We start from the raw sequence: 27397 nt of genomic DNA, 5'->3' as shown, positions 1-27397 counted from the left end.
ATGCTCATTATGTGCCTGTCCCCCAGCTGGATGCTCTCAGCAGTAAACAAGATACCTTCTTTACCTATCATTTACAATCATAAAGAAAATAAAGATACATAGATAACTGTGGTATTTCATTTTTAAAATTTCAGCTTTATTGTGGTATAATTGACATAAAATTTTAAGATATTTTATGAGTACATTGTGGTGATTTGGTATACATATACATTGTAAAACGATTCACTGATTTCCCCACTGTGAAAGGATTAACAATCATATTTTAATCTAAATGTTTAATTAAATGATGGTAAATGTTCAAAGTATACCATTGTTTCCCTCCCTTCATCTTTACATGTGGAAGGTCTTCAGCTATAGCTTTGGTTTTCAAAATGTGGTCCCTGGACCAGGAGCATCAGCATTACCTGGGAACTTGTTAGGACAAGTTCTAGGTCTCTCCCAGACCTACTGAATTCCCAAGCCTGGGGATTAGTCACAGCAGTCTTTTGTTTTCACAAGCCCTCCAGGTAAGGTGACACTTGCTGAAGTTTAGGCATCACTGAACAGAGTACTATTCCTGGCTTTTCTCTACCCCTTCTATTACTGTGACTTTGATTAGTGAATTGAAGAGAGCACTGAACGTGCCCAGCTCAGCCATGTTCACTTTTTTGTTGGGTTTCTCTTTTTATCCAGAATCAACTTACCCACAGGACACATGATATATCCAATAACATGTTAACATCCAAGAACTTATACAGATCAACACCAAAAAACGACAACTAATCCAATAGAAAATGGACAGAGGGCCTGAATAAACATTTTCCAAAGAAGACATACCAGATGGATAACAGGCACATGGAAAATGCTCAGCATCACTAATCACTGGGGAATGTATATTAGAACTATACTGAGGTATCACTTTACACAGAATAGGTAAAATTAAAAAGGCAAGAAATAGCAAGTGTTGGCAAGGATGTGGAGAAAAAGGAGCCCTTATGAACTGTCAGCGTGAATGTAAATTGTTGCTGCCATTATGGAGATCATTCTGGAAGTTCTTCAGAAAATTAAAAATAAAACTACCATATTATGCAGTATTTCCACTACTGAATATGAACCCAAAGAAAACAAAAATATTTTGTCAAGTTTCTTTTAATAATAACCTTATAAAATCCAATATGCAGTACAGGCACAATTGAAAAGTATATCAAAAAAAAAAAAGGAGAAAGAATATAAACACATCCTTCATTTCACAATAAATACAGAGCTGTATTAGTGTTCTTCTACCAACTACCCATGGGAGGCCTGGCTTTTCATATGCTCAAAAGTACTCTCCATTACTGTGCAGGGGGACCAGACAGCATTCAGGTATGATAATATCAAACCACATATGTACTGGCACTGCTGAGTTCAAGGTCTACAGTTTGGGCCCTAAGCGAAGTGGGGTTAAGGGACCAGGCTGTGCTGGATCCCATAGCTGAAGTAGATAGCAAATCCAATCAGCATCCAAATACCAAGTAGGGCCCAGGTGACAGCTGTCACCTGCATCATAAGACAAACATTCAGAAAGATGCTCAGGAGTGGGAGGAGAGGCAGACCAGGTACCTTAAAGTGAAGGGGAGAGGAGCTCTGTGGTTGTCTCCAGATGACTCCAGTGATCCCAGTGATGAGCACCAGGAGCAGCACAACCACTGTGATCCACCATGGGTCTCCAGAAAGCAGACCTGGCCACGAGGCCAGCACCAGGCAGAGCAGAGTCAGAAGTAGAGCAAGCAGTGAGGAGCAAACAGAGACAACCTGGCCAGACAGTGGAGTAGGGGTGGGGCTGCCTGGAAAAAACAGTCCCCGTAGAGTCAGCTTCTCTGCTGCAGGTTCATTCTCATCCTGCACCTGCACTCCATTTCTCTCATACCTCATCTCAGGCTGATATCTGAGGATAAGAACACAAAGAGCCACCAGGGAGTAAGCTAGTAGAGCCCCAACTGACATGAGGTCCAGAAAATCAGTGAGTTCAAAGAAGAATGCCATGATTGCTGCAATAATGCCAAAGATCACAGTGGCCACATTGGGGGCGTATGTGCCAGTTTGGATGCTGGCAAGTACAGGAAAGAGGAGGCCATCCTGTGCCATCATGTATATCAGATTACGTATGGGAAGCATAAAGCCAAAGAGGCTGACAGAAAGACTACAGAGGAATGCAAAAGTTACAGCATAGTAAGCAGGGGCCCAGCCAATATGGAGAAATGCCTCAGGCAAGGTGCTCCCAGGTCGGAGCTGGTAGTAAGGCACCATAAGTGTAAGTGATGCAGAGACACCAAAATACACCAAAATGCAGATGAGCAGCGAAATCACAATGCCCATGGGGATGGAACGCTCAGGATTCTGGGCTTCTTCAACTCTGGAAATAATAATGCTGAAACCTATAAATGCATAGAAACAGGTAGGTGATCCACAGAGAATCCCCTGGAAGCCAAATGGCACGAATCCTCCGGAGCCCAGAGGGCCCAAGCTAGAGGTGTCATTGAGTCCGGCCTTTTTGTAGTCCTCTTCTGTGAGCTTCCAGTTGTGCAGGTCCCCCTTCATGAAGCCAGAGATGATGACAAAACTGAGAACCAAAAGTTTCACTAATGTGACCACTTTGGAAAGTAGGAAAATCCACCTATTCCTCAGAATCAGCAATTCCATGAGCAACAACACAAGGCCCACAACAATGAAGCCTAAAATTTCTCCAAGGACTTGGGGAACATTCGGTGAAATACTCTCATGCCGGGTCTGAGAAATGTGGTTTCCGAGCAAATTGTCAAAAGCTAAGGTCCAGGCCTGGGCCACAGTAACTGTATGAGCAGCAAAGAACACAATAAGGTTCCAGCCAGTGATGAAAGCCCAGAGTTCACCTACAGTGATATAGGTGTAGAGATATGCAGAGCCAGCATGAGGAACCCGGACACCAAACTCTGCATAGCACAGACCAGCCAACATAGAAGATAGGCTGGCTACCAACATGCAGATCAGTATGGATGGTCCTGTTTGATCTCGAACCACTTCACCAGCCAGGACATACACACCTACCCCCACTGTGCAGCCCACACCCAGTGCCACTAAATCCAGAGTGCTCAGTCTTCTGGCAGGGGCCAACCCATTCACGTCTTCTTCCAGTATACGTCTGTGTACCAGCTTTTGGCCAATTCTGCGAAGTACCTGACACAGCATTCTAGCTGGAATTGAAGAGGATTCTAGGATCAGAGAGCTGGAGCAAGTCCAGGAGTGGAGAGTCTGGGATCAGGTTCGATGAGGCTGAGTTAAGCTGAGTTGGGTTGGGGCTGCGAAGGCCCATTGCTCAGGCTTCAAAGCTATGGCTTCAAATTTTTCCTGTTATGTGCTATCCTTCCATAGTGCCTAAGTAAACAATACATATTTATTGAACAATGGTGTTCAACCAACCAGCTAAAGCTCAGAAGTCCCATGTCACTTACTGCAGCACAAATATCACAGAACACCAAAAGACATCATAGAAAAAGCAACCCTGCTTTCCCCCCAGAAAAAGGGCCAATGGCTCCCAACATTCTGCTTTATAACATATCACATGATACATTCCCACTTAGGTTCATCTAACTCATGTAGCCTTATGTACTAATTAAGCTCTGAGACACAACAGGGCATAGAGGTATCATACAGTAGTTCTCACATGGGATGTATGTGCAGTGCTTGAGCATGAGTTATGATATAAAATCCACAGACTGGACGGCCTCGTTGCAATTATAGACCCATTCTAAAAATATCATCTGAGGTTAAAATACAAATTTGGTTCCCCATTCATAAACCCTTAGCCCCTACATCAGCTAGCCAAGGTCAGATGGACTTTGGCTCCCTTTTCTCCTCATTTTGCATTATCCATTCAGCTGTACTGATGGCCAAGAATGTACAGACCACCCCTTCCCTTTACCCACGTAGGACCACAAGGGTGCTGTGAACAGAGAGTAGGAGGGAGAAAGGGGCAGGGCCTTCATAACCACCTGCAAGGAGGAGAGGACTAGGCTGCCTGGGAAGGAAATACTGCAGAAATGGGGGCAGCAGCCCCACTCCAGAGTCCAGTACTGAGGAGGGAGAGGAGCCAGGAAGGTGATTTTGTGAATTCTGACATTCAATACACCTCACCCAAAGCAATCAGGCAAAATTCACAGTTTTCATATCCACAGTTATGAGAATGTGATGGGTAAGGAGAAAAATAAGTCACCTAGCTCAGTAGCCCACAACCTAGGGAGGGAGAGTCTCCTCCCTCTCTGGGCTCCAGGAGAGAAGGTGAGCTCGCTTCTGCAGACAGTCTCCTCACTGGCCACACTGTGCTCTATACACACTCTGTGCCATCTGTGATGTCAGCTGTCAGGGGCCTGGAGACCCTGCTCTGCTCTGTGAGCTTGTGTCAAAATACTCAATTATAACTCCATGCTAATTTTTCAAAAAGAATTATTTTTAATTCATTCAAACCATTGTCTGAATATATATATATGTATATATACATATATATATATTATTTTTTTTAATGAACATACCTTCCATGTGGTTCCTCCTACCTTCTCCTACCCTGCTGCTATTTAAATAATCAGCTCCACAAGGAGATCAAGGCTTTGGATGGACAATTCACAGCAATGCCCCAAAAAGGACTCTGGAGAACAGAGAAAACTAAGTGATGCAGTCCCCACTCTCTTCCCTACTCAGAGTTCGATTTTGAGAGAATTTTAGGAAATGTTTGTAGAGGTTTCTAAAGGCAAAAAAATCAAGTCAAATTTGAAAAGTCTAATATAGAACACATTGAAGGTTTGATTGAAGGAGATGGACAGGGATGGGCTAAAAGGGTAATGGGTATTAAGGACTGTACTTGATGACAAGTGGGTATTAAATGTAAATAATCAATCACTAAATTCGACTCCTGAAATCAATATTACCATATATTTTAACTGAGTAGAATTTAAATAAAAAATAAAAAATAAAAAAAAAACACAAGAAAATAATTGAAAACTCTTCTCTATACATTGTTAAAAGACATCTTTGGGTTATGGGACAGATTTTCTGTCCTGTCCACAAATCCATCTAGACTCCTTTTTGCCACTCACCAGCTCCAGTATTATGATTAACCAAGAAGCACATGAGATAGATAAGGAGGATCGGTTCTTATCTCATGGACCTTTTCTACATAACAAGTTTGATGAGATATCCTCCACCCACCCCCAGGCTTCAAACCCTTCTGTGGTTCCTACTGCTCTTCCTTCATCTCCTTCCTTCCTTCATCATCTGACCTGTGCTTGTCCCTCTCGTGTCATCCCATGGTGCTAAACACTTGGGGGGTCCTAGGCTTACTGAGTTAGGCCAGATATCAAAAAATGCAATATTTATAATAATGGTAATAATAGCCTCTTTGCCTGTGGATGCCTCATTTTATTTCTGGAGGGGGTAGTGCTGGGTACTATGGAGGTAAGAGCAATGACCATTATGGAGGAAAGGCTGGCTATGAGACTTGGCCCTTCCACAGATCACATGGACTCCGGGAATTTCCTCACTCTCTCTAAGCCTCAGTCTCCTCATCCACAAGGGACCTCACCTGACCTTCCTCATTGGATCAGCATGATAATTCAGGGAGAAGATGCAAACCATCACACACCACTGGCGGAGCATCACTGGGTCACCATCCTGAAGCACAATTCTAGTGGAATTAAGGATGCACATATACCCTCCCATCCCACAACCCCTCTCCCAGGTGCACACCTCTGGGAAACTCTCCTTAGTCCATAAGGAGCCCATTAAGCATGTTCATCACAGGACTATTTGTGGCAGGAAGTAGGACCTGTGCCAGTGTCTGTTCCTAGAGGAATATATAGTAAGTAAAATGTGCCATGTGTGCACAATGAAATATTACACAGAAGTCAGAGATAATAAAGTAGATTTATAGACAGCAACTTGGGTAGATCTCAGAAACAGCATTAGGTAGCAAAAGTAAAAGCTGGATGATGTTTATAGCACAAAGCCATTTATGTCAGCATAAAAACAACCAACAACTGCTGGATATTTGTCAAGAAGACAAATATACCTATTAAAATTGTCAAATGTCATATTATTCTTGTGCTCAAAACCTTTCACTGGTTTCTCTTTTTATTCAGAATAGAATCCAGAGTCTGCATTTATAATGACCTACAAAGTCCTACAGTATTTGTCACTGACCCAGCTACTTTCACCTTCTGTTTTTCTCTCTTCCCACTCATTTTTCTCTAGTCACTGGCCTCCTAACATACCAGGTAAGACCCTACTTCAGGGCCTTTGTTGCCGTCCACTATTACTGCACCACTTCTAGCCTGGATATTCACTGCATTTGGTGAAATAGCAAGTTTGTAACACTGCCTTCCTGAATCACCCCACATACAACCATGGCCTGTTCCTAACCACAGACAGATGGCATCTCCCTACCCTTCATTTTTCCATAGTACTTGTCACTACTTAAGGTAGTATATGTTTTACTCATTTATTTTTTTCATAATTTGTCTCACTCCATAAAAGTGTAAGCTACATGAAAGCAGGACATTTTTAAAGTTGTTTTGCTCCTGGATGTATTCCCCACATCTATATCTGTGCCTAACACAAGCAGGACTATATTTGGTAAATGATTGACTATATCTAAATACACATGTAAAGCATGGGTTGGAAAGCATTTGTTATATAGACTACAGCAAGTGCTTCCAGTGAAGAGGGGAAATGAGAATAGAGGTAAGAATGAACGGGGAAGGGCAGCCCGGGTGGCTCAGCGGTTTAGCGCCGCCTTCAGCCCAGGGCGTGATCCTGGAGACCTAAGATTGAGTCCCACATCCGGCCCCCTGCATGGAGCCTGCTTCTCCCTCTTCCTGTGTCTCTGCCTCTCTCTCTCTCTCTCTCTTTCTCTCTCTCTCTCTCTGTCTGTCTCTCATGCATAAATAAATAAAATCTTTAAAAAAAAGAATGAATGGGGAAAATAAAATGCATTGAAAGGGGCCTGAACATGTCATTACTGAGGGAGGGATTGACTCCACAGCAGGTTAGACATGGGAATGGCAAGAGATAATGTTGTAAGAGGACCTAGTACAGAGCCCAATAAATTACAGGCACTCAACTGTGGAAGGAGCCTTGATGTCCATCGAAAGATGAATGGATAAAGAAGATGTGGTTTATGTATACAATGGAATATTACTCAGCCATTAGAAACGACAAATACCCACCATTTGCTTCAATGTGGATGGAACTGGAGGGTATTATGCTGAGTGAAGTAAGTCAATAGGAGAAGGACAAACAGTGTATGTTCTCATTCATTTTGGGAATATAAATAATAGTGAAAGGGAATAGAAGGGAAGGGAGAAGAAATGTGTGGGAAATATCAGAAAGGGAGACAGAACATAGAGACTCCTAACTCTGGGAAATGAACTAGGGGTGGTGGAAGGGGAGGAGGGCAGGGGGTGGGGGTGAATGGGTGACGGGCACTGAGGGGGGCACTTGAGGGGATGAGCACTGGGTGTTGTTCTGTATGTTGGCAAAGTGAACACCAATAAAAAATAAATTTATTATAAAAAAATTACAGGCACTCAATAGATTTAAATTGAAGGGGAATCAGAATCCTGTAATCTTCAGGATATTCAGAATACAAAGAAGGAGGACCTGCTAGAAAGAGGGTGAGAACAGGGAAGATGATACACCCCTCCTACTAGCTCCCTCTGAATCCATTTCCCTTTTCCCAATTCTTTCTCCTTCAGCTCTTTCCACTGCCCTTGGAGGCTTCTGTAGTTAGCACTAAGGATGCTCGTACCATGTTTCTCTCTTTGGGGGACTGCCCCCAGCCATCTACCCTCAACAAAGTCACAATAGTGGTTCTTCACATTTGTTGAATCATAGACACCTTTCAGGTTGGTCACCTCAAAAAAATGTCATTCATTCTTCTGAAGTCCATTCATGGATCCTGAGCAGGATTCCCAAGGATGACCATCTGAATGGCAGGGTCAGAGAGGGCTAGTGTTTTTGATAATTTCTGTTTCCCCCAGCTATGTTGTTCAGGGTGGTCCTTGTGCTCTTCCCACTTTTACTGATGACGAGGGAAAGTGGGCCCCCAGACACAGTATGAAGATCCCAGAGAAGCAATCCAAAGAACAAAATATCTGGGAATTAAAGAATCACATTTTATGACTCCAATAGAAGCAGGAAAAACAAACAATGAACAAGCCACTCTACAGTAAAGAAAGCAAACCCATGATTGGGAATCCTGAGAGAGTCTACCAATCCAGCTTATAACCATACATCCTCAAGAGAAAGATCATCCTCAAACACCATGTCCATAAATTCCCTTTCTCTGAGCAATACTCTTGCATTATTTCAATGGTTTCTATTCAGTCCAGAAACTCTGATCCAGCTACCAGAGCTCCACCTTAATACTCCGCCTACCCTCAGGTCCATCACCTCCTTCCTCACTTCAGCTCTTCACATGATGACATACTTTTTCTGGGATGGGCCTTTGGCTTGGGTAAGTTGTCTACAGTTTCAGGGAGGCCTTCCTTACTCCTTCTGTCCAGTCTTGATCCTATACCTCCTCTCAATTCTATTCTACAGTCTTTCCACTACATTGAGGAACCTTTCTTAATCCATTCCTGACTGATCTCCATCTCTGACCTTCCTCCCCTTCCTTCCAGCTCTTATAGCCCGTCCTGATGGTCAGCTGAAACTAATTTTCCCATTTAATCTGGTGGTATCCTGGGTGTGTCCCTTAAGTTCCTTTACAGTCTAAGAGCATCCATATGGAAGCATCAGGATCCATGTATGCCCTCCTCTTTCTGACTTCTATATTTACAGTTTCAACCCTCATTACTTGGGACAAGGGTCTGCTTGTAATTGTACCAAGCAGCCATAAGTGACATTTAGAACAGAGGCAATTAAAATAGAGCTGTATTGACTGACCACTATATCCTGAGATTCCTATAAGACTTTTTAGAACATTTATTTATTTATTTCTAAAAATAATGAAAAGGCCAGATAGAGGTGTAATAAACAGGAGACTAGAACATACATCAGCATCTATTTCAAGAGTGTTCTGAGGATATTTCCTAATGAGAGGCCTGGGTCTGTGAATCTCAGTTTAAGTAGGAAATAGTTTCTCCCAAAGGATGTCCTTGGCCCAGGAGAGGTGCTTCAAGAAATGCAGAGAGGGGCCAGGGTACATGAAGCCAGTTTGTATGGATTCCATAATGGCCCTGGTTCCCCCTTCCCTCCCTTCTCCTCCCTGTGTTTCTCTCAGTCTCTGAGCTCCTTCCTAACTCCAAACAAAAGTTTCATCCCAAGTTCCCAAAAAAGAACTCTTGTCAAATCCAACAATCCACCCATGAAATTGCAGGTAGTCTTGCTTTCCTAGATAGCTCCACTCACTCTCTTTTGTCCTGGAGGTCATGGTGTTCACTTTTCTGTCTCTGAGATGGGTAGTGCCCTCACTCTGGACCTTTCCTTTCAAAACATTTTTCCAAGGCAGTTAAGCTTTGGTTCCTGGTTGGGTGTTAACACTGGTTCCTGTGGTTGGGTGTTAACACTCCTGCCAATCAAGAAGTTGGCCTTGCGGCTCCTCCTGAGTAGCTTCAAAGATAGTTTAGATACCAGTTGCTTCACTAAAAGTCTGATAAATACTGGAGAGGAAGGCTAATGAGACTGTTTAATAATTATTTTTAAGTTCTCAACATTTCACAGAAGTGGACTTGAAATGTAACATCCCTAGAAATTTTATCAATCCCTTTGTATCAAAGCACAGCTCCATCCTGATCCCAAAGTGTATAAATACTCTCCTCCTCCTTAAAATTTCCAGACAATGAAAGTGCACCTTTGTTTCCCTCACTTCATTTTTACATCATCAAGGCCTTCAGATGGAGCTTTGAGTCTTTAAAGTGTGGCCCCTGGACCAGCAGCATCAGCATCACCTGTGAACTTGTTAGAAGTACAAGTTTTGGGCTCCACCCAGACCTACTGAATTCTGAATGTTGGTGATGGAGTCCCAGCAATATGTTTTCACAAGCCCTTCAGGTGAGGTGACCCCTGCTGAAGTTTGAGCATCACTGAGCAGAGTACTAATCCTGGCCTTTCTCCATCCCTCTTCACTGTAACTTTGATTAGTGAGTTGTATAAATAGAACTGAGCATACCCAGCTTAGCCTTTTCCAGTTTTTTGTTTTTTATCCAGAGCCAACCTGCCCAAAAGACACATGCATTCCAACTTGATCATACAGGAGAAATTCTCATAAAAGTAGGCTCCTGTATTGGGAGGCAGAGGTTGCTCAGTACTACTTGTTATGAGGAGTAAGTCAGTTGTTATGAGGAGTAAGTCAGTCTGTCTGAGTGATGTAGGATTAGCAAGCCAATTTAAGCTGCAGATCTAAAGCTGATAGTTTGATTATCTGTCTCTATGTCCTTGATTATCAGTTTATTCCAAACATAGAAGGGAAAAATAGGATCTTATTTATTGTACCTCCAAAGCTCCAACAATGAGTTCTAGTGATAAATGGGCAGGATGCAGGTTCAGATCGCGTGCAGTAAAGGGACACAGTTGAGAGAATAACAGGTCAGAAGAGCCAGAGGAAATCATAGGATTTTTTTTAAGTACACAGAATTTTACAAATGCTTGGTTCTAACTTCACATGTTATAGATAAAAAAGAAGATCATGGAAGGCACTGAGTGGCTTGTCCAAGCTCACATTGCTGCTTAACGGTGGAAACAAGATCAGGATCCATAACACATGGCTCTCAGATGTGCACTTTCTGAGCAGGTGGACCAAAGCAGACAACAACAGTAGAGAAACTTGAAAATCCAAGAATGCTGATGTCGCCAAGTCGAAGAACCAGCCTTAGGGATTTTCAGCATGGGCTGTAGGTTCAAAGCCAGAGTGCTTTGTGCTCAGAGGAAAGCTCTGGCTGCAAGACACCTGTGCATGCTATTGCCCCTTCACATAGCCAAGGTTCAAACTATACAGCCTGCTCAGTGTGCTCTGAACACTGCTTCGTTTTCCTGTGCTTTTCCTCCTGGTGTTCTCACTGCCTACAGTTGCTTCCTGCCACCTATATGTGGAAAATCCTATCTGTCCCTGGAGAGAGCCAACTCAAATGCCAATCCTCTACAAAATCTTCTCTGATTTCACCAATCAACCCTCACCACTGTGCCAGCCATAAATAATCATCCTCCACTCTGAATTCCCAAGACACTTTATTTGCATATTACTTATGAAAACACTGTCCACTTTGTGTTACAGCTATGCTTTACCCATTGTGTTAGAATATAAGCTTCTTAAAGGCAGGGCTCATATTTCATCTTTTTTTTTGCCTTTTTCTAATTTCTTTCATTTTTTTATTGCAGTATAATTAACATACAATTATTCTCAGCAGTAAAATATAATGACTCAACGATTTCACACATTTCTCGGTGCTAATCATGATAAGTGCACTCTTTATTTCCTTTCTCTATTTCACTCATCCTCACACCCACCTCATCTTTCACAGTCACTCATTTATTCCCTATATTTGGGAGTCAGAGGTGGTTTTCATGGTCTCCTTTTTTTTTCTTGTTTGCTCATTTTAAAAAATTTCCTAAGTCTCATATATGAGTGAAAACATAGGATATTTGCCTTTCTTAGATTGACTTTTTAAAATTAGTATTATAACTTCTTGGTCCAATCTTTTCATTACAAATAGCAAAATGTCATTCTTATTTATGTCTCAGTAATATTCCAGTGTGTGTGTGGGAAGGGTTGTGTTTGTATGTGTATCACATCTTTTTTATCCATTCATCTATTTTTTTCAATTAATCTATTAATGAACACTTGGGCTGCTTCCATTTCCTGGCTATTGTGAATAATGCTGCAATAAACATAGGAGTTGACACATCTTTTCTAACTCATGTGACTAAAGGTTTTGCACAGAAAAGGAAACCAACAAAACAAAAAGGCAACCTACCGAATGATATAAAATACTTGCAAATGATATGTCTGATAAAGGGGTTAATATCTAAAATACATAAAGAACTTATACAACTCAACACCAAAACCCCCAAATAATCCAATTTAAAAATGAGCACAGGACCTGAATAAATATTGTTCCTAAGAAGACATACAGCTGGCCAACAGACACATGGAAAGATGGTCAGCATTCCTAAACATCAGGGAAATGCAAATTAAAACCATGATGAGATATCATTTTACATCAATCAGAATGATTGAATTAAAGACAAGAAAGAATGAGTGTTGGTGAACACCTGAAGAAAAAGGAATTCTGATGCACTGTTAGTGAAAACTTTTTTTACAATCAAGATCATATTTTTAATAAGAATATCATGAAAGACTCTTCCTTGATGTCCTAATTTGAACAATGTCACAATGATAAACTTTCCTTTTTTTTGTATATTTTTTACTGGAGTTCGATTTGCCAACATATAGTATAACACCCAGTGCTCATCCTGTCAAACGTCCCCCTCAGTGCCCATCACCCAGTCACCCCATCCCCCTGCCCACCTTGCCTTCCACTACCCCTTGTTCGTTTCCCAGAGTTAGGAGTCTCTCATGTTCTGTCATCCTCTCTGATATTTCCCACTCATTTGCTCTTCTTTCCCCTATAATCCCTTTCACTATGTTTTATAGTCCCTGTATGAATGAAACCATATAATGTTTGTCCTTCTCCAATTGACTTATTTCACTCAGCATAATGCCCCCCAGTTCTATCCACATTGAAGCAATTGGTGGGTATTCATCATTTCAGTGTCCATCGAAAGATGAATAGATAAAGAAGATATATATATATACACACACACACACACACACACACACACAATGGAATATTACTGTTGGTAGAAATGTAAATTTGTGTACCAACTATGGAAAGGAGTATGCTTGTTCCTTAACAAATTCAAAATAGAATAACTATATGACCCAGTATTTCCCCTCTTGTGTATTTACCCAAGGAAAACAAAAACACTTTGTCTAGTTTCTTTTAATAATAATTGTTTTAAAGGCAGCAAGAAGCTACAGACACAATTGAAAAGCAGACTAGTAAAAAAAGAAAAGCAACCAAAAAAAAAAAAAATCCTTCACTCCACAACACAAGCAGAGCTGTATTAGTATTTTCCTACCAATTATCCATGGGAAGCCCCACATTCCATCAGCTCAAGAGTTCTCCCCATTGTTTTGCAGGGGAATCAGATTGCATTCAGGTATGATAATGTCCAACCAAATATGTACTGGTACTGCTGAGTTCAGGTCTACAATTTTGGCCCTAACTTAAATATGGTTAGAGACCAGGCTATACTGGATCCCGTAGGCAATGTAGAGAGCAAACCCAATCAGCATCCAAACACCAAGTAGGGCCCAGGTGACAGCTGTCATCTGCATCATAAGACAAACATTCACAAAGATGCTCAGGAGTGGGAGGAGAGGCAGACCAGGTACCTTAAAGTGGAGGGGAGAGGAGCTTTGTGGCTGTCTCCAGATGACCCCAGTGATCCCAGTGATGAGCACCAGGAGCAGCACAACCACTGTGATCCACCATGGGTCTCCAGAAAGCAGACCTGGCCACTGGGTCTGCACCAGGACCAGGCAGAGCAGAGTCAGCAGTAGAGCAAGCAGTGAGGAGCAAACAGAGACAACCTGGCCAGAGAGTGGAGTGGGGGTGGAGCTGTCTGGAAAAATTATTCGGTGTAGAGTGAGCTTCTCTGTTGCAGATCCATTCTCCTCCTGCACCTGTGCTTCATTTCCTCCACTCTCCATCTCAGGCTGATATCTGAGGATGAGAACATAAAAAGCCACCAGGGAGTAATCTAGCAGGGCCCCAAGTGACATGAGGTCCACAAGATCAGTGAGTCCAAAGAAGAATGTCATGATTGCTACAGTAATGCCAAAGATCATGGTACCCATGATGGGGGCACATGTGCCAGTCCTGATTCTGGCAAGGACAGGAAAGAGGAGGCCATCCTGTGCCATCACATATATAGCCTGACTTATGGGGAACATATAGCCCAAGAAGCTTGCAGAAAGACTACAGAGGAATCCAAAAGCTACAGCATAGTAAGCAGGGGCCCATCCTATATGAGCAAATACCTCAGGCAAGGTGCTTCCAGGTCGGAGCTGGTAGTAAGGCACCATAAGAGTCAGTGCCACAGAGACACCAAAATACACCAAAAAACAGATGAGCAATGAAATCACAATACCCATGGAGATGGAACGCTTGGGATTCTGGGTTCTTTTTACTATGTCAACAATATACCCAAAACCTATAAATACATAGAAGCAGGTAGCTGATCCACGGAGAATCCCCCGGAAGCCAAAAGGCATGAATCCTCCGGAGCCCAGAGAACCCAGGCTAGATGTCTCATTGAGTCCAGCCTTTATGTAGTCCTCTTCTGTGAGCTTCCAGTTGTGCAGGTCCCCCTTCATGAAGCCAGAGATGATGAAAAAACTGACAACCAAAAGGTTCACCACTGTGACCACTTTAGAAACCAAAAAAAGCTGCCTAATGTTCAGAGTCAGCAATTCTATTAGCAACAACACCAGGCCCATGGCAAAGAAGCCTAGAATTTTTGCAAAAACACGGGAAACATGCAATGAAATGCTCTCAGTCAGGGCCTGAGAGATTTGGTTCCCAAACAGATTGTCCAAAGCCAAAGTCCAGGCCTGGATCACGAGGGCTGTATAGGCAACAAAGGAGAGGATGAGGTTCCAGCCAGTGACAAAAGCCCCAAGTTCGCCTACAGTGACATAAGTGTAGAGATATGAAAAGCCAGAGTGTGGAACCCGGGCACTAATCTCTGCATAGCACAGTCCAGCCAACACTGAAGCTAGGCCGGCCACCAAAAAGCAGATCACAGTAGATGGTCCTGCTATATCTCTAGCTACCTCACCAGCCAGGAAATACACACTTATATCCAGTATGTAGTCCAAACCCAGGACCATTAATTCCACAGTGTTCAGGCTTCTGGATTGCTTATTTGTAGCCTCTGGCTTCTCCAGTTTACGTTTCTGTACCAGCTTTTGACCCAATCTGCGAAGTGTCTGACACGGCATCCTAGCTGGAATTGAAGAGGATTGTAGGATCAGAGTTGTAGCAAGTGCAGGGTTCGGAGAGACTCAGATCGGGTTCAGTGAGGCTGAGTTAAGCTCAGTTGGGTTGAGGATGGTGAGTTCTGTTGTTCAGGCTTTAAAGCTGCTGCTTCATATTTTTCTTATGCTGCCTCTCCATAATGCCTAAGGCATGGTAGCAAATCAATATTTACTGAGCCCATTATTCGGCTCACCAACCAAACTCAGAAGTGCCATGTCACCTGTTGCAACCCAAATAGCATATAAGAGGACACCAAAGACTTCATTGAAATATCAACACTGCTTTTCCCCCAGAAAAAAGGTCCAAATACTTTCCAACATTTACCATTTTTACACACCACACGTGTATCATCCCATTGCATTCATCTAATTCCGGTAGCTTCATGTACTAATTAAAGTTTAAGACTTAACATGAAATGAATGTATAGTGCAGGAGTTCACATACAGGAATATGCATGGTGCTTGAGTGTGAGTTATGACACATTAATTAATCAGCTGGATGCCTCTTTGCAATTATGAATTCATTTTAAAATATCATCTAGCTTTAACATACAAATGTTGATCCTTCAATCTTAAAACTCTTAGCCTCGGGATGCCTGGGTGGCTCAGAGTTTGAGTGTCTGCCTTTGACTCAGGGCGTGATCCTGGGGTCCAGGATTGAGTCCCACTTTGGGCTTCTGCAGAGAGTCTGCTTCTCCCTCTGCCTGTGTCTCTGCCTCACTCTCTCTGTCTCTCATGAACAAATAAATAAAATCTTAAAAAAACAAACTGAAAAACCCTTAGCCTCTATATCAGCTATCCAAGGTCAAATGGCACTTTCCCCCCCTTTCTCCTCATTCTGCCTCATGCATTCAGCTCTACTGATGGTCAAGAGTGTATAGTCCACCCCTTCCCTTTATCCACCTAGGCTCTGATGTGAACAGAAAGGAGAAGGGATAAAGGGGCAGGGCCTTCATAACCACCTGCAAGAAGGAGAGGACCAGGCTGCCTGGGAAGGAAATACTGCAGAAATGGGAGCATCAGCCACCCCAGGAGCCAGGACTGAGAAGGGAAAGAAGCCAGGAAGACAGTTTTGTGAATTCTGGCATTCAATACATCTCACCCTAAGCAACCAGGCAAAGTTTGTTATAGTTTTTATGTACACAGTTATAAGAGTGTGATGTGTAGAGAGAAAATAAATGAGTCACCTCATTCAGTAGCTCACAACCTAAACAATTCTTCCTTCTGTCTCTTCCCTCTCTGAGTTCCAGGAGAAAAGGTGAGCTCACTTCTGCAAACAGTCTCCTCACTGGCCACACTGTGCTCTCTACACACCCTGCGCCATCTGTGATGTCAGCTGCCAGGGGCCTGGAGACCCTGCATGTTTTTCTTCCTACTCCCTCCCCCACCTGCTGCTATTCAAATTGTCCCCTCCATTTGAGAAAGGCTTTGGATGAATAATTCACTGCAAAGCCCCAGAAATGGAGAACAGAGAACCCCAACTCTCCTCTGTGCTTAGGCTTTGGTTTTGAGAGAATCACAAGAATGTTATCTGAGGTTTTATTTATTTTTTTTTTTAATTTTCATTTATTTATGATAGTCACAGAGAGAGAGAGAGGCAGAGACATAGGCAGAGGGAGAAGCAGGCTCCATGCACCGAGAGCCCGATGTGGGATTCGATCCCGGGTCTCCAGGATCGCACCCTGGGCCAAAGGCAGGCGCTAAACCGCTGCGCCACCCAGGGATCCCGTTATCTGAGGTTTTAAAAGACTGAAAGATCAAGTTGAAATTGAGAGGTCTTCTCCATAGATAATTAAAAGGGACTCTTTTTTAATTTTTATTTTTTTATAATAAATTTATTTTTTATTGGTGTTCAATTTGCCAACATACAGAATAACACCCAGTGCTCATCCCGTCAAGTGCCCCCCTCAGTGCCCATCACCCATTCATTCCCACTCCCCGCCCACCTCCCCTTCCACCACCCCTAGTTCGTTTCCCAGAGTTAGGAGTCTTTCATGTTCTGTCTCCTTAAAAGGAACTATTGGTTTATGGGTCAGCCCCATAAGATGTCTACAAATCCATCTAGACTCCTTATTTGCCACTCACCAGTTCCAATGTTATGATTTACCAACAAACACCCAAGATATATAAGAAGGCACAGTTCTTAGCTCATGGAAACCTTCTACACTATATATGTGACTGAGGTGCTCCCTCCCCCTACCCCAGGCTTCAGACCCTTCTGTGGTTCCCACTGCCCTTCCCTCATAGTCTTTCCTTCCTTCATCATGTGAACTGTGCTCATTCCTCCAGCCTCATCCCCTGCCCAGTTCCTGCTCCAGCTGCTAAATTCTACACTCATTCTGTTCCCTTGCCTCTAATGCCTTCTTGACCCCTTCACTTAGCTAATCTCCACTTCTCTTTCAGTTCCCAGCTCAAGAGTGCTTCCTCAGGAAGCCTCCCCAGACCATTATGCTGCCCTTCCTATGTGCTCTCATAGCACCTGGGCTTCCCCCATGTGCCATTTATCCTAATGTATCCAAATCCCAGCCATCTTGCCTGTCTCCTCCTTCAGACTGTAAGTAAGTAGTTGTTAACCAAATGACCACACTGTGAAGAGTAACCTGAGAGAGCACATAATCCTATCTACCTGACTTTGAGATACATACTTTTAGCCAGGCAAGCTTTATATACCTGGATCAAGTAAAGATATAAATGCTATCACCTTCCTTGTAGAGGGCAAGCAAAAGAAAAGTGTGGAGGGAAAACCAATTGCAATAAAACCTTGACTGCCCATTATTCACACATTATCCATAACTGTGTGTCAGTTATGAGCCACATAGGATGATAAAGAATTGTTTACCTTTGAAGAAGCTTGTTTAAAAATATGAGGCTTCCTGGGGTTATAGGCAACCAACCATTCAGTTAGAGAATTCCTACTATTTTGAAGGCATCATGCTCAAGTGCCATAATCCAGGTAGGATGTCTTAAGGAGAGGTTCTCACTTCAGGGACAAAAGGAGGCCTAGTGAAGACACCTGGGGACATACTCAAACTTCAGATCCTCTTCCCCTGGAGATTCTTGTCCACTAGCCCTGGACTTCCCATGACTGCTCTAAATCATCTCACCTGAGTAGAAACTGTCCTGAAGTTCAAAGAGAAGAAATTGTAAAATTCACAGAAGGGCAGCACAATTTATTAGTAAAGAGTAAGGTTCTGCAGGTAGATGGTTCAGGTTCAAATAACAATTAAACCTCACAGCTGTTGACTCTGTACAAATTAGTTCACTTCTTGGGGCTTTAGTTTCCACAATAGTCAAATGGGAATAAAAGTAAATTCCTCCTACTGTAGTTGTGACGATTAAGTGAAATTATGCCTGCCTGGAAATTACTTAACTCAGTGCTTAGCAAACAATATGGCCTTAATATCGAAATCCCCAAATTGAAAAACAATTAGTCTATAAGTGTTTAGTTACAAAATCATTCACTAAAACTACAGCCTGTGTGCTAGCCCTCATTTTCTGTATAATTTGTCTTGAAACTCTAAGGATTCTAAGTCTCTAATTAGACATCCTCATCCATGCTGGTGCTAAACATGTGGGAGGTCCTAGGCTCACTGAGTTAGACCAAAAACTGAAAAATATAAGGTCGAGTTCAATGATAATGATGATGATGATGATGATGATGATGATGATGATAAATTGGCCTATGGATGCCTCATCTTATTTCTGGGAAAAGCAGTGCTGGGTACTACAGTGTTAAGAACAGTGAATACTATGTCAGAAATGCTGCATGTGAGCCCTGGCTCTTCTGTGTGACCACATGAACTTGGGGAATTTCCTCACTCTCTCTAAGCCTCAGTCTCCTTAGCCACAAGGGCCCTCACCTGACCTCCCTCACTGGGTCAGCATGAGAATTCAGTGAGAAGATACAAACCATCATGTACTGCTGGGGGGAGTATCGCTGGGTCACCATCTTGAAGCACAATCCCATTGGAATTAAGAATGCACATACCTTCCCACCCCACAGGGTGCCAGGTGTACACCCCTAGGAAACAATTTTCTGAGTCCATAAGGAGCCCATGTGAACACGTTCATCACAGGACTGTTTGTGACAGGAAGTGGGGATTGTGCCAATGTCTGTTCCTAGAGAAATACATAAGTAAAATGTGCTGTGTGCACAATAAAATATGACACAGCAGTCAGAAATAATACAACAGATTTACAGATACCAACTTGGGTATATCTCAGAAACAACATTAGGGAGCAAAAGTAAAAGCAGGTGAGGTATACATAAAATGCCATTTATATACAATTTAAAAATATCCAAAAAATGCTATGTATTTGTCAAGCATCCACATGCATCTGTTAAAAAGGTCACATCATTTCTCTCATGGAAACCTTCCTCTAGTTTCCTTTTTTAGTCAGAGTAGAAGCCAAAGTTTTCATTTGCAATAGCTTACAGAGTTCTACAGTATTAGTCACTGACTCAGCTACCTCTCAACCTTTTCTTTCTCTTCCCACTCATCTCTCTCTAGCCACTGGTCTTCTAAGCTTTTAGACCTTCTAATATACCAGTCCAGATCCTACCTCAGGGCCTTGGTACTGGCTGTCCCCTATAACAGCACTAATTCTAGCCCAGATATCCACATGGCAGCTTCCTTCACTACTTTTGGTGAAATAGCACGTTTGTAGCACAGCCTTCCTAAATTACCCCACATACAACTGCAGTCCCCTCCTAAGCATCCACAACAGACCTCTTTTCTGTAGTACTGATCACTACATGTTTTACTTATTTGCTCACTTTGTCTCACTCCAATAGAATGTAAGCTCCGTGAAAGCCAGATTTTTTTTAATTTTTATTTATTTATTTATGAGAGAGAGAGAGAGAGAGAGAGAGAGACAGAGAGAGAGACAGGCAGAGGGAGAAGCAGGCCCCATGCACCGGGAGCCCGACATGGGATTCGATCCCGGGTCTCCAGGATCGCGCCCTGGGCCAAAGGCAGGCGCTAAACCGCTGCGCCACCCAGGGATCCCCAAAAGCCAGATTTTTAAAACTGTTTTTCTCCCGGTTGTATTCTCTGCACTTACATCTGTACCTGACGGAGTCAGCACTGTATTTGTTGATTAATTTATCTAAATACATATGTAGAGCATGGACTGGAGGAGCATTTGTTAAATACACTAAAGCAAGCACCTCCAGGGAGGAGGGGAAATGAGAATAAAAATAAGGATGAGGGACGCCTGGGTGGCTCAGTGGTTGAGTGTCTGCCTTCGGTTCAGGGTGTGATCCTGGGGTTCCAGGATTGAGTCTCACATCGGGCTCCCTGTGGGGAGCTGCTTCTCTCTCAGCCTATGTCTCTGCCTTCTTTCTGTCTCTCATGAATAAATAAAGAAAATCTTAAAAAAAAAAAAAAAGGATGAAAGGGGAAAATAAAATGCATTGAAATGGGCCTGACAGGAAGTGATGATGCTAACACACCATGACTGGGAGAGGGACTGACCCCACTCTGTGCATGGCAGGTTCCACACAGGAATTGCAGGAGATAATGTTGTGAGAGGACCTGGTAAAGGGCCTGATAAATGGCAGACATTCAGTAGATTTAAATAGAAGGGGAACCGGAATCCTGTGACCACCAGAACATGGAGAATACAAAGAAAGAATATGTGCTAGAAAGAGGGTGAAGAACAGGGAAGACGGGGCATCCCCCTACTAGTTCCCTCTGAACCCATTTCCCTTTTCCCAATTCCTCTTTCTCCTCCAGCTCCTTCAACTGTCCTTGGAGTCTCCTAATGTTGGCACTAAGGATGCTTGTACCATGTTTCTCTCTTTGGGAAACTGTCCACAGCCACCTACCTCCCAACAAAGACACACCAGTGGTTCTTCACATTTATTGAATCACAGGCCCCTCTGAGGTGACCAACCAAAGAAAATGTCATTCACTCTTCTGAACTCTATCCATGGACCCCAAGCAGGAATCTCAGAGGAGGACCATATGAATGGCAGGGTCAGAGATGGGTAATGCTTGATAATTTCTATTTCCTCTGTTGCTTTCAGGGTGGTCCTTGAGCTTTTCCCACTTTTACTGAAGATGTGGGACAATGAGCCCACAAAGTGTGAAGATACCAGAGAAGCAACTTAAAGAACAAAATATCTTTGGATTAAATAATCATATTTTATGACTCCAACAGAAGCAAGCAGAACAAACAATGAACAAGCAAACTTAAAGAAGAGAGACCTAATACATAATTGGGAATCCTGACAGAGGCTATCCCAAAATCAGCTTGTAACCATACAGAGAAACATCATCCTCAAACACCATGTTCAGAAATGCCCTCTCTCTGTGCAGTAATATGTGATTCTTCCAATGCTTTCCCTTCAGTCCAGATCTCTGACCCAGCTATCAGAGACCTGCCCCCAAAACTCCCCCTGCCTTCAGGCCCATCACCCCCTTCCTAACTCAGCTTCTCACATCCTGATTCACCCTTCCTGGGATGAGTCTGTGGCCTGGATAAGTTACCTGCCCTGCCAGGGACGCTCTCCTTACTCCTTTCTGTCCAGTCTTGATTGGCAGGAGTGTTAACACTAGCTTTTTCTCAATCCTATTCTACAACCTTTTCACATGATCTAGGAAGACTTTCCTAAGCCTTTCTGACTGATCTCTGTCTCTAACCTTCTTCCCCTACCTTTCTGGACTTATAAGCCTTCCTGGTGTTGAGCTGAGATAATTTTCCCTTTCTGTCTGCTGGTGTCCTGTGTTTATCATTTAAATTCTTTCATAATCTAAAAGCTTCCAGAGAGCAGGACCAGACTTCATGTACCCCCTCCTTCTGATTTCCATACTTCCACACTAACCCTCACTACTCAGGACAGAGATAGGCTCATAATTGTACCAAGCAACCATAAGTGGCATTTAGGACAGAGAAAATGAATATATAGATGTATTGAATGACTTCTAGATCTTGAGATTCCTAGTTTTTTTTTCCCCTTTGGAAGAAAGAAAGGGCCAATCCCAGATAAAAACAGGAGATTAGAACATGCCCCATCATTTATTTTAAGATTGTTTCCTTAAAACATTTCCCAATGTGGCCCCTAGGTCTATGAATATCAGGTTAATTAGGAAACAGTCTCTTCCAAAGGAGGTGCTACTTAGGTGAGGTGCTAAAAGAAATACAGAGGGGGCCTGGGGACATGTAGCCAGCTTGTATGAATTCCCTGATGCTTGTGGCACCACTTTTCTCCCTCTCTTGCCTCTGTTTCCCTGAGATCCTTCCAAACTCTAAAACAAAGTTCCAAACCAAGTCTACCAGAAGATCTTCTGTCAAATCCAAAAATCCACCCACTAAATTGCAGATAGTCTTGCTTTCCCAGCCAGCTCAACCTACTCTCCTTGGCACTGGTGGTCATTGTGTTCATTCCTCTATCTTGAGAAGGGTTCCCTCATTTTGGACCTTTTCTTTTCAAAATATTTTTCCAAGGCAATAAGTTCCATTGGTTCCTGTAGTTGGGTGTTAACACTCCTGCCAATCAGGAAGTCGGCCTTGTTGCTCCTCCTGAATTGTTTCAAAGATAGTTTGGATGCTAGTTGCTTTGCTAGCAGTTTGCTATAGATATGAAAGAAAGGCTAATGAAGCTGTTAAAAGCTATTTTAAGTTCTCAAGGTGAACCTTAAATGCAACATCTCTAGAGATTACAGCAATCCCTTTGTATCCACACACAGCTCTTTCATGATTTCAAATTATATAAATTCTCTTGTCCTTCTTAAAATTTCCAGACAATGAAAACTCTAGACCCAATCAAACTAGTGGCTCCCAAGCATAAAAGTATAAAGCTTTTAGTTAAGTTTTGCTTCTTCAGAACTTCTGAAGTCCTAATTCAATCAACCCTGTAACTCTGGTTGGGGGCGGTCAGGAGTACAACAGTAGGGGTTTTGTGTTCAGGGCAACAGCTTAAAATAATAGTAAGTGTGGTGCATGTGTACACCAACACTTCCAAAGTGGAAACAGGTCAGAATACATATGAAAAGGTAAACGGAGCAAAGGCCACCTGAATACTGGGTTGAATCTCATATCCAAGGATAGAAGAAATTAGTTAACAAAACCAAATGAAGAATGGAATCTTCCCAATTTCTCTTCCTCTTTGTTCCTTCTCTAGAAGCTGTTTTCAATCATGGTCATTCATTTATTCATTCAAGAAATATACTGCTCCCCAAAATATTTTTTAATTCAATTAATTAACATGTAGTGTATCATTAGTTTCAGATGTAGAGTTCAATTATTCATCAGTTGCTTATAACACCCAGTGCTCATTATATCCCATGTCCTTCTTAATGCCCTTCACCCAGTTACCCCATCTTCTCACCCACCTCCCCTCCAGCATTCTTCATTTGGTCTCCAAATATTAAGCATTATGGGTAAAGCAAATGAAAACAAATATCCATCCCTCCACTCAAGTTGCTTACATTCCTACAGTGGGAAGCAAAAACTAACAAATATTTAACGAAAATCTACATTATGTTGGATTTGGAATCTGTGCTGCAGAGAAAAGGAAAGCAAAAAAGGTGAGGATGTGCTGAGCGGTGTTGTGATTTTAAAATGGGTGGTCCACGGGATGCCTGGGTGGCTGTGGTTGAGCATCTGCCTTCCACTCAGGCCGTGATCCTGGGGTCTGGGGATCAAGTCCCACATCAGGTTCCTTACAAGGAGCCTCCTTCTACCTATGTCTCTGCCTTCCTCTCTGTGTCTCTCAAGAATAAACAAAATCTTTAAAATAATAAAATAAGATAAAATAAAATAAAAGTATAATAAAATGGGTGGTCCAAGAAGGCCTCACCTTCACATTGTTATGCAGCCATCACCAGCATCCATCTCCAGAACTTGTTCATCTTCCTCAGCTGAAACTATACCCATTAAATAGTAGCTCCTCATTTTTCCCTCCTTGCAGCCCCTGGCAACCCCATTCTACTTCCTGTCCCTATGAATTTGACTACTTAAGTACCTCATGTAAGTGGAATCATAATAGTTTCCTTTTGTGACCAGCTTATTTCACTTAGTATAATGTCTTCAAGGTTCATCAAGTTGTAGGATGTGTTAGAATGTCTTTCCTCTTCAAGGCTGAATAATATTCCATTGTGTATATATCCCATATCTTGTTGATCCATCCATACACTGATGACCATGCTGGTTGTTTCACCTATTAGCTGTTGTGACTAATGCTGTTATGAACATGGATATACAAATATCTTTTGTAGACCCTGCTTTTAATGCCTTGGAATATATACCCAGAAGTGGGATTGCTGGATCATATGGTAGCTATATATAATTTTTTAAGATATCACCATATAGTTTTCCACAGTGGCTGCCTTGTTTTACATTCCCACCATCAATGCACAATTGTCCCAATTTCTCCACATCCTCACCAACATTCATTATCCTCTGTTTTTCAATTGCAGCCATCCTACTGGGTGTGAAACAGTATTTGGCTATTTTTGAGGAATAACTTGGAGACCTGTGGGGCCAGGACACAGTGAGTGAGGGGAAAGTTCAAAGGAAGAGGTCAGAGAGAAAGCAGGAAGCCAGATCCTTCATGTAGGGTCTAAGAGTCACTGTGAGGACTTTGGCTGTTACTCTGGATGTGTTAGAAACCTTAGAAATACTGAGAGTTTCACATGTTGCCTACTAAATTTCATGTTCTGTGAACAACATATTGAGTTCTCACACTAAATAGAGACCTCCTCCAGAGTTTGAAAACAAGGCATGGAGACAAGTTTTGCAGAGCTCTCAGTAGATGCCTGGTGTGTCTAACAACACACTAAGGGCTGAACAAGCTTCATTCTTGCATTTACCTCCCTCTCTAGATGCCAAAGAAGAGATGGCATACAGCCTCCATGGGGGAGTGACATGACAGACTGCTTTCACTGCAGCTGTTTAGATTTATTTCTAAATAAATCCACATGATTTCACATAAACTAAGGTTAAAAGTGAATTTGCCTTTTGGAAGCACATATCAATTGATAATGGAGAGAAGTTGGCCAAAGTCCGCTACAGGGCAAGAGAAAGATAACCTAGAGATGAACATTTGCCACATATATTCAATAAAAATGGTGTCGTATGTGGATAAGTGTTGTCTGGGCTTCTGGTGTTGGAGTACTGCCCACAGTGTACACGGTGGTGGGAAGGGAGGAGAACAGTTTAAGATTATAAAGGCCTTTATTATTATTTTTAAAAGATTTTGTCTATTTATTTGTGAGAGAGTGAGAGACACACAGAGAGAGAGGCAGAGACACAGGCAGAGGGAGAAGCAGGCGCCATGCAGGGAGCCCGATGTGGGACTCAATCCTAGGACTAGGATCACACACTGAGCCTGAGGCAGGAGCTCAACCACTGAGCCACTTAGGCATCCCTCTAAAAGCCTTTAAAATTAGGGTTGTAAACAAGTTTTCTGATAACAGCAAACTCCCTCTTGAAGACCTAGTATTTTAAAGACCACTAGGCAGCCACACCCCAGGGGAATTTGGTAATCTTTCCTCCTACAGCTTGACTTGGCCCATAATCCATCCCCACCACAACTTTTTTCAATTAGATAAGAAAGGTAAGGAGATACTTTCAGCAGCTGTAAAAATAGATATCTGTCTCCTTGAGCCTAGAGGGAGAAGCCCCTTAAATCCTGCCTGGTGATAGGGGCCTACCTTATTACACTTGACCTCTGTTCAGCAAAGTCCACACCAATGTCCTCCCTAAGAAAATATGATACAGAGATTTTCAGACTCTTCAGTGAGAAAGTGGGGCAAAACATGAAGGATGCAGCAGAGCCAGGTGGAAGACTCTTCATTCATTCAAAGAACATGTGTAAGCACATGGTATGCTGGGCCCTGTGGGAGAGACAGAGACGAAGAAAGCAAGCTGTGCACCAGGTCAGAAAGGAAAAGCTGGGAAGGAGGGCAGGGCAAACAGGTGGGAGGATGGTGGGGAAGGGCCACGGAATAATCTTCCCTAACTCAGATTTTGCTCATCAGAGCTGAGACCCTTTTTGGTCTGGAGAAGAACAGAGTGTAAGCCTCCCAATCCTTCAGACTCTAGCAAACCTACCTCCCTTCCTAAACTCACAAGGCATCTGGTCTACACCTCCTGATCCAAAGTATAGCTCTGGTGCCATGAGATACCCTCTGTTCAATCCCCCACAAGACATTGGCTTAATTAATTAATTAATTAATTAAGCCAGTGACACTCCAAGCCCAGCCTTCTTCCTCTCTGGCTCTGTCTCAGTTTTTTTCCAACTCTATAAACAGAAGAAATTACTTACCGATGGGCTTCATTTTTGCCTCAGAGGAGAGAGACCTGAGAATAAAGTGCCAGCCAAACCCAGGGACAGGGAAAGACTCCGCCAAGGGGTCAGGACTTAGAGGAGCTTAGCAGAAGGCAGCAGCAGGAGGGGCACTCAGGGAGGTGGAGCCTCTGGGAGGTGTGGCTTCAAGGGAGGCCAAGGCTTTGGGAACAGTGGGAAAGTGTGAAGGAGGTGGCTTAGCCAAAATCCTGAAGGAAGGCTAGAGGTGGGCAATGGAAGACTAGCGGGGCCTTGTGTAGGTGAGGCGGTTGACTGAGAGCTTAAATGGGACTTTGTTGGAGACTTTGTTGGCAGCAAGATGTGAATTTATAAGTAAACAAGCTCTCCAGGGTCCTGGGTTTGGAAGAGGTCCTGGTTGGCTAGAGGAGATTGTGGGGGGCCAGGTGGAGCCCAGCCTGTGATTATTTGGAGGTCAGTCCCAGATCTGAAGAGCCGGTCAAGAGTTTCTTTCTTCCTTCCTTTTTCCCTCCCTCCGTCCCTTCCTCTTTCCTTTTCCTTCCTTCCTTCCTTCCTTCCTTCCTTCCTTCCTTCCTTCCTTCCTTCCTTCTTTCCTTCCTTCCTTCCTTTCTTTCCTCTTTCTTTCTTTCTTTCTTCTTTCTTTCTCTCTTTCTCTCTTTCTCTCTCTCTTTCTTCTTTCTTTCCTTCTTTCCCTCAAGGGAAAATTGTGAGCCGGGAGAAGGGTAGAGGGGGAGAGAGAGAATCTCAAGCAGGCCCCATCCTCAGCACAGAGCCCAATAAGGGGCTCAATTTTATAACCCTGAGATCATGACCTGAGCAAAAATCATGAGTCTGACATTTAACTGACTAAGTCACCTAGGTGCCCCTCAAGAGTTCTTTAAACAAGGAGAGAGCACAACATCCTCTTGCTGCCTCTCCCAGAATCTCCTATGGTTTCTCTACCACTTACATGTATCCCAGCACCGTCACCATTTTTTCCTATCATTCTAGGAATAAAACAAAAAGGAAACTGTCTTAGGCTTCACCATGAG

The 27397-nt window shown here is 42.9% G+C and overlaps 1 protein-coding gene and 1 pseudogene across 1 annotated transcript; both read right to left on the bottom strand.

The window, feature by feature from the left end:
* Window positions 1–114: 114 nt before the first annotated feature.
* Window positions 115–26464, bottom strand: LOC144297121 (cationic amino acid transporter 3 pseudogene; annotated as a pseudogene).
* LOC144297123 (cationic amino acid transporter 3-like) lies at window positions 12876–15214 on the bottom strand. Its single transcript, XM_077870828.1, has 2 exons — window positions 14093–15214; window positions 12876–13775 (listed from the first exon to the last, which is right to left on the bottom strand). The coding sequence occupies exons 1-2, from the start codon at window positions 15053–15055 to the stop codon at window positions 13764–13766; spliced, it is 975 nt and encodes a 324-aa protein (XP_077726954.1). The 5' UTR covers window positions 15056–15214; the 3' UTR covers window positions 12876–13763.
* Window positions 26465–27397: the final 933 nt, after the last annotated feature.

Source organism: Canis aureus, chromosome 25 (genome assembly GCF_053574225.1).
Source record: "Canis aureus isolate CA01 chromosome 25, VMU_Caureus_v.1.0, whole genome shotgun sequence".
NCBI lineage: Eukaryota > Metazoa > Chordata > Mammalia > Carnivora > Canidae > Canis > Canis aureus.
This window is presented reverse-complemented; position numbering and strand designations above follow the sequence as displayed.

Excerpts from the sequence above, each read along its gene's own strand:
- LOC144297123 (XM_077870828.1), bottom strand. The coding sequence starts at position 15,055 with ATGCCGTGTCAGACACTTCGCAGATTGGGTCAAAAGCTGGTACAGAAA.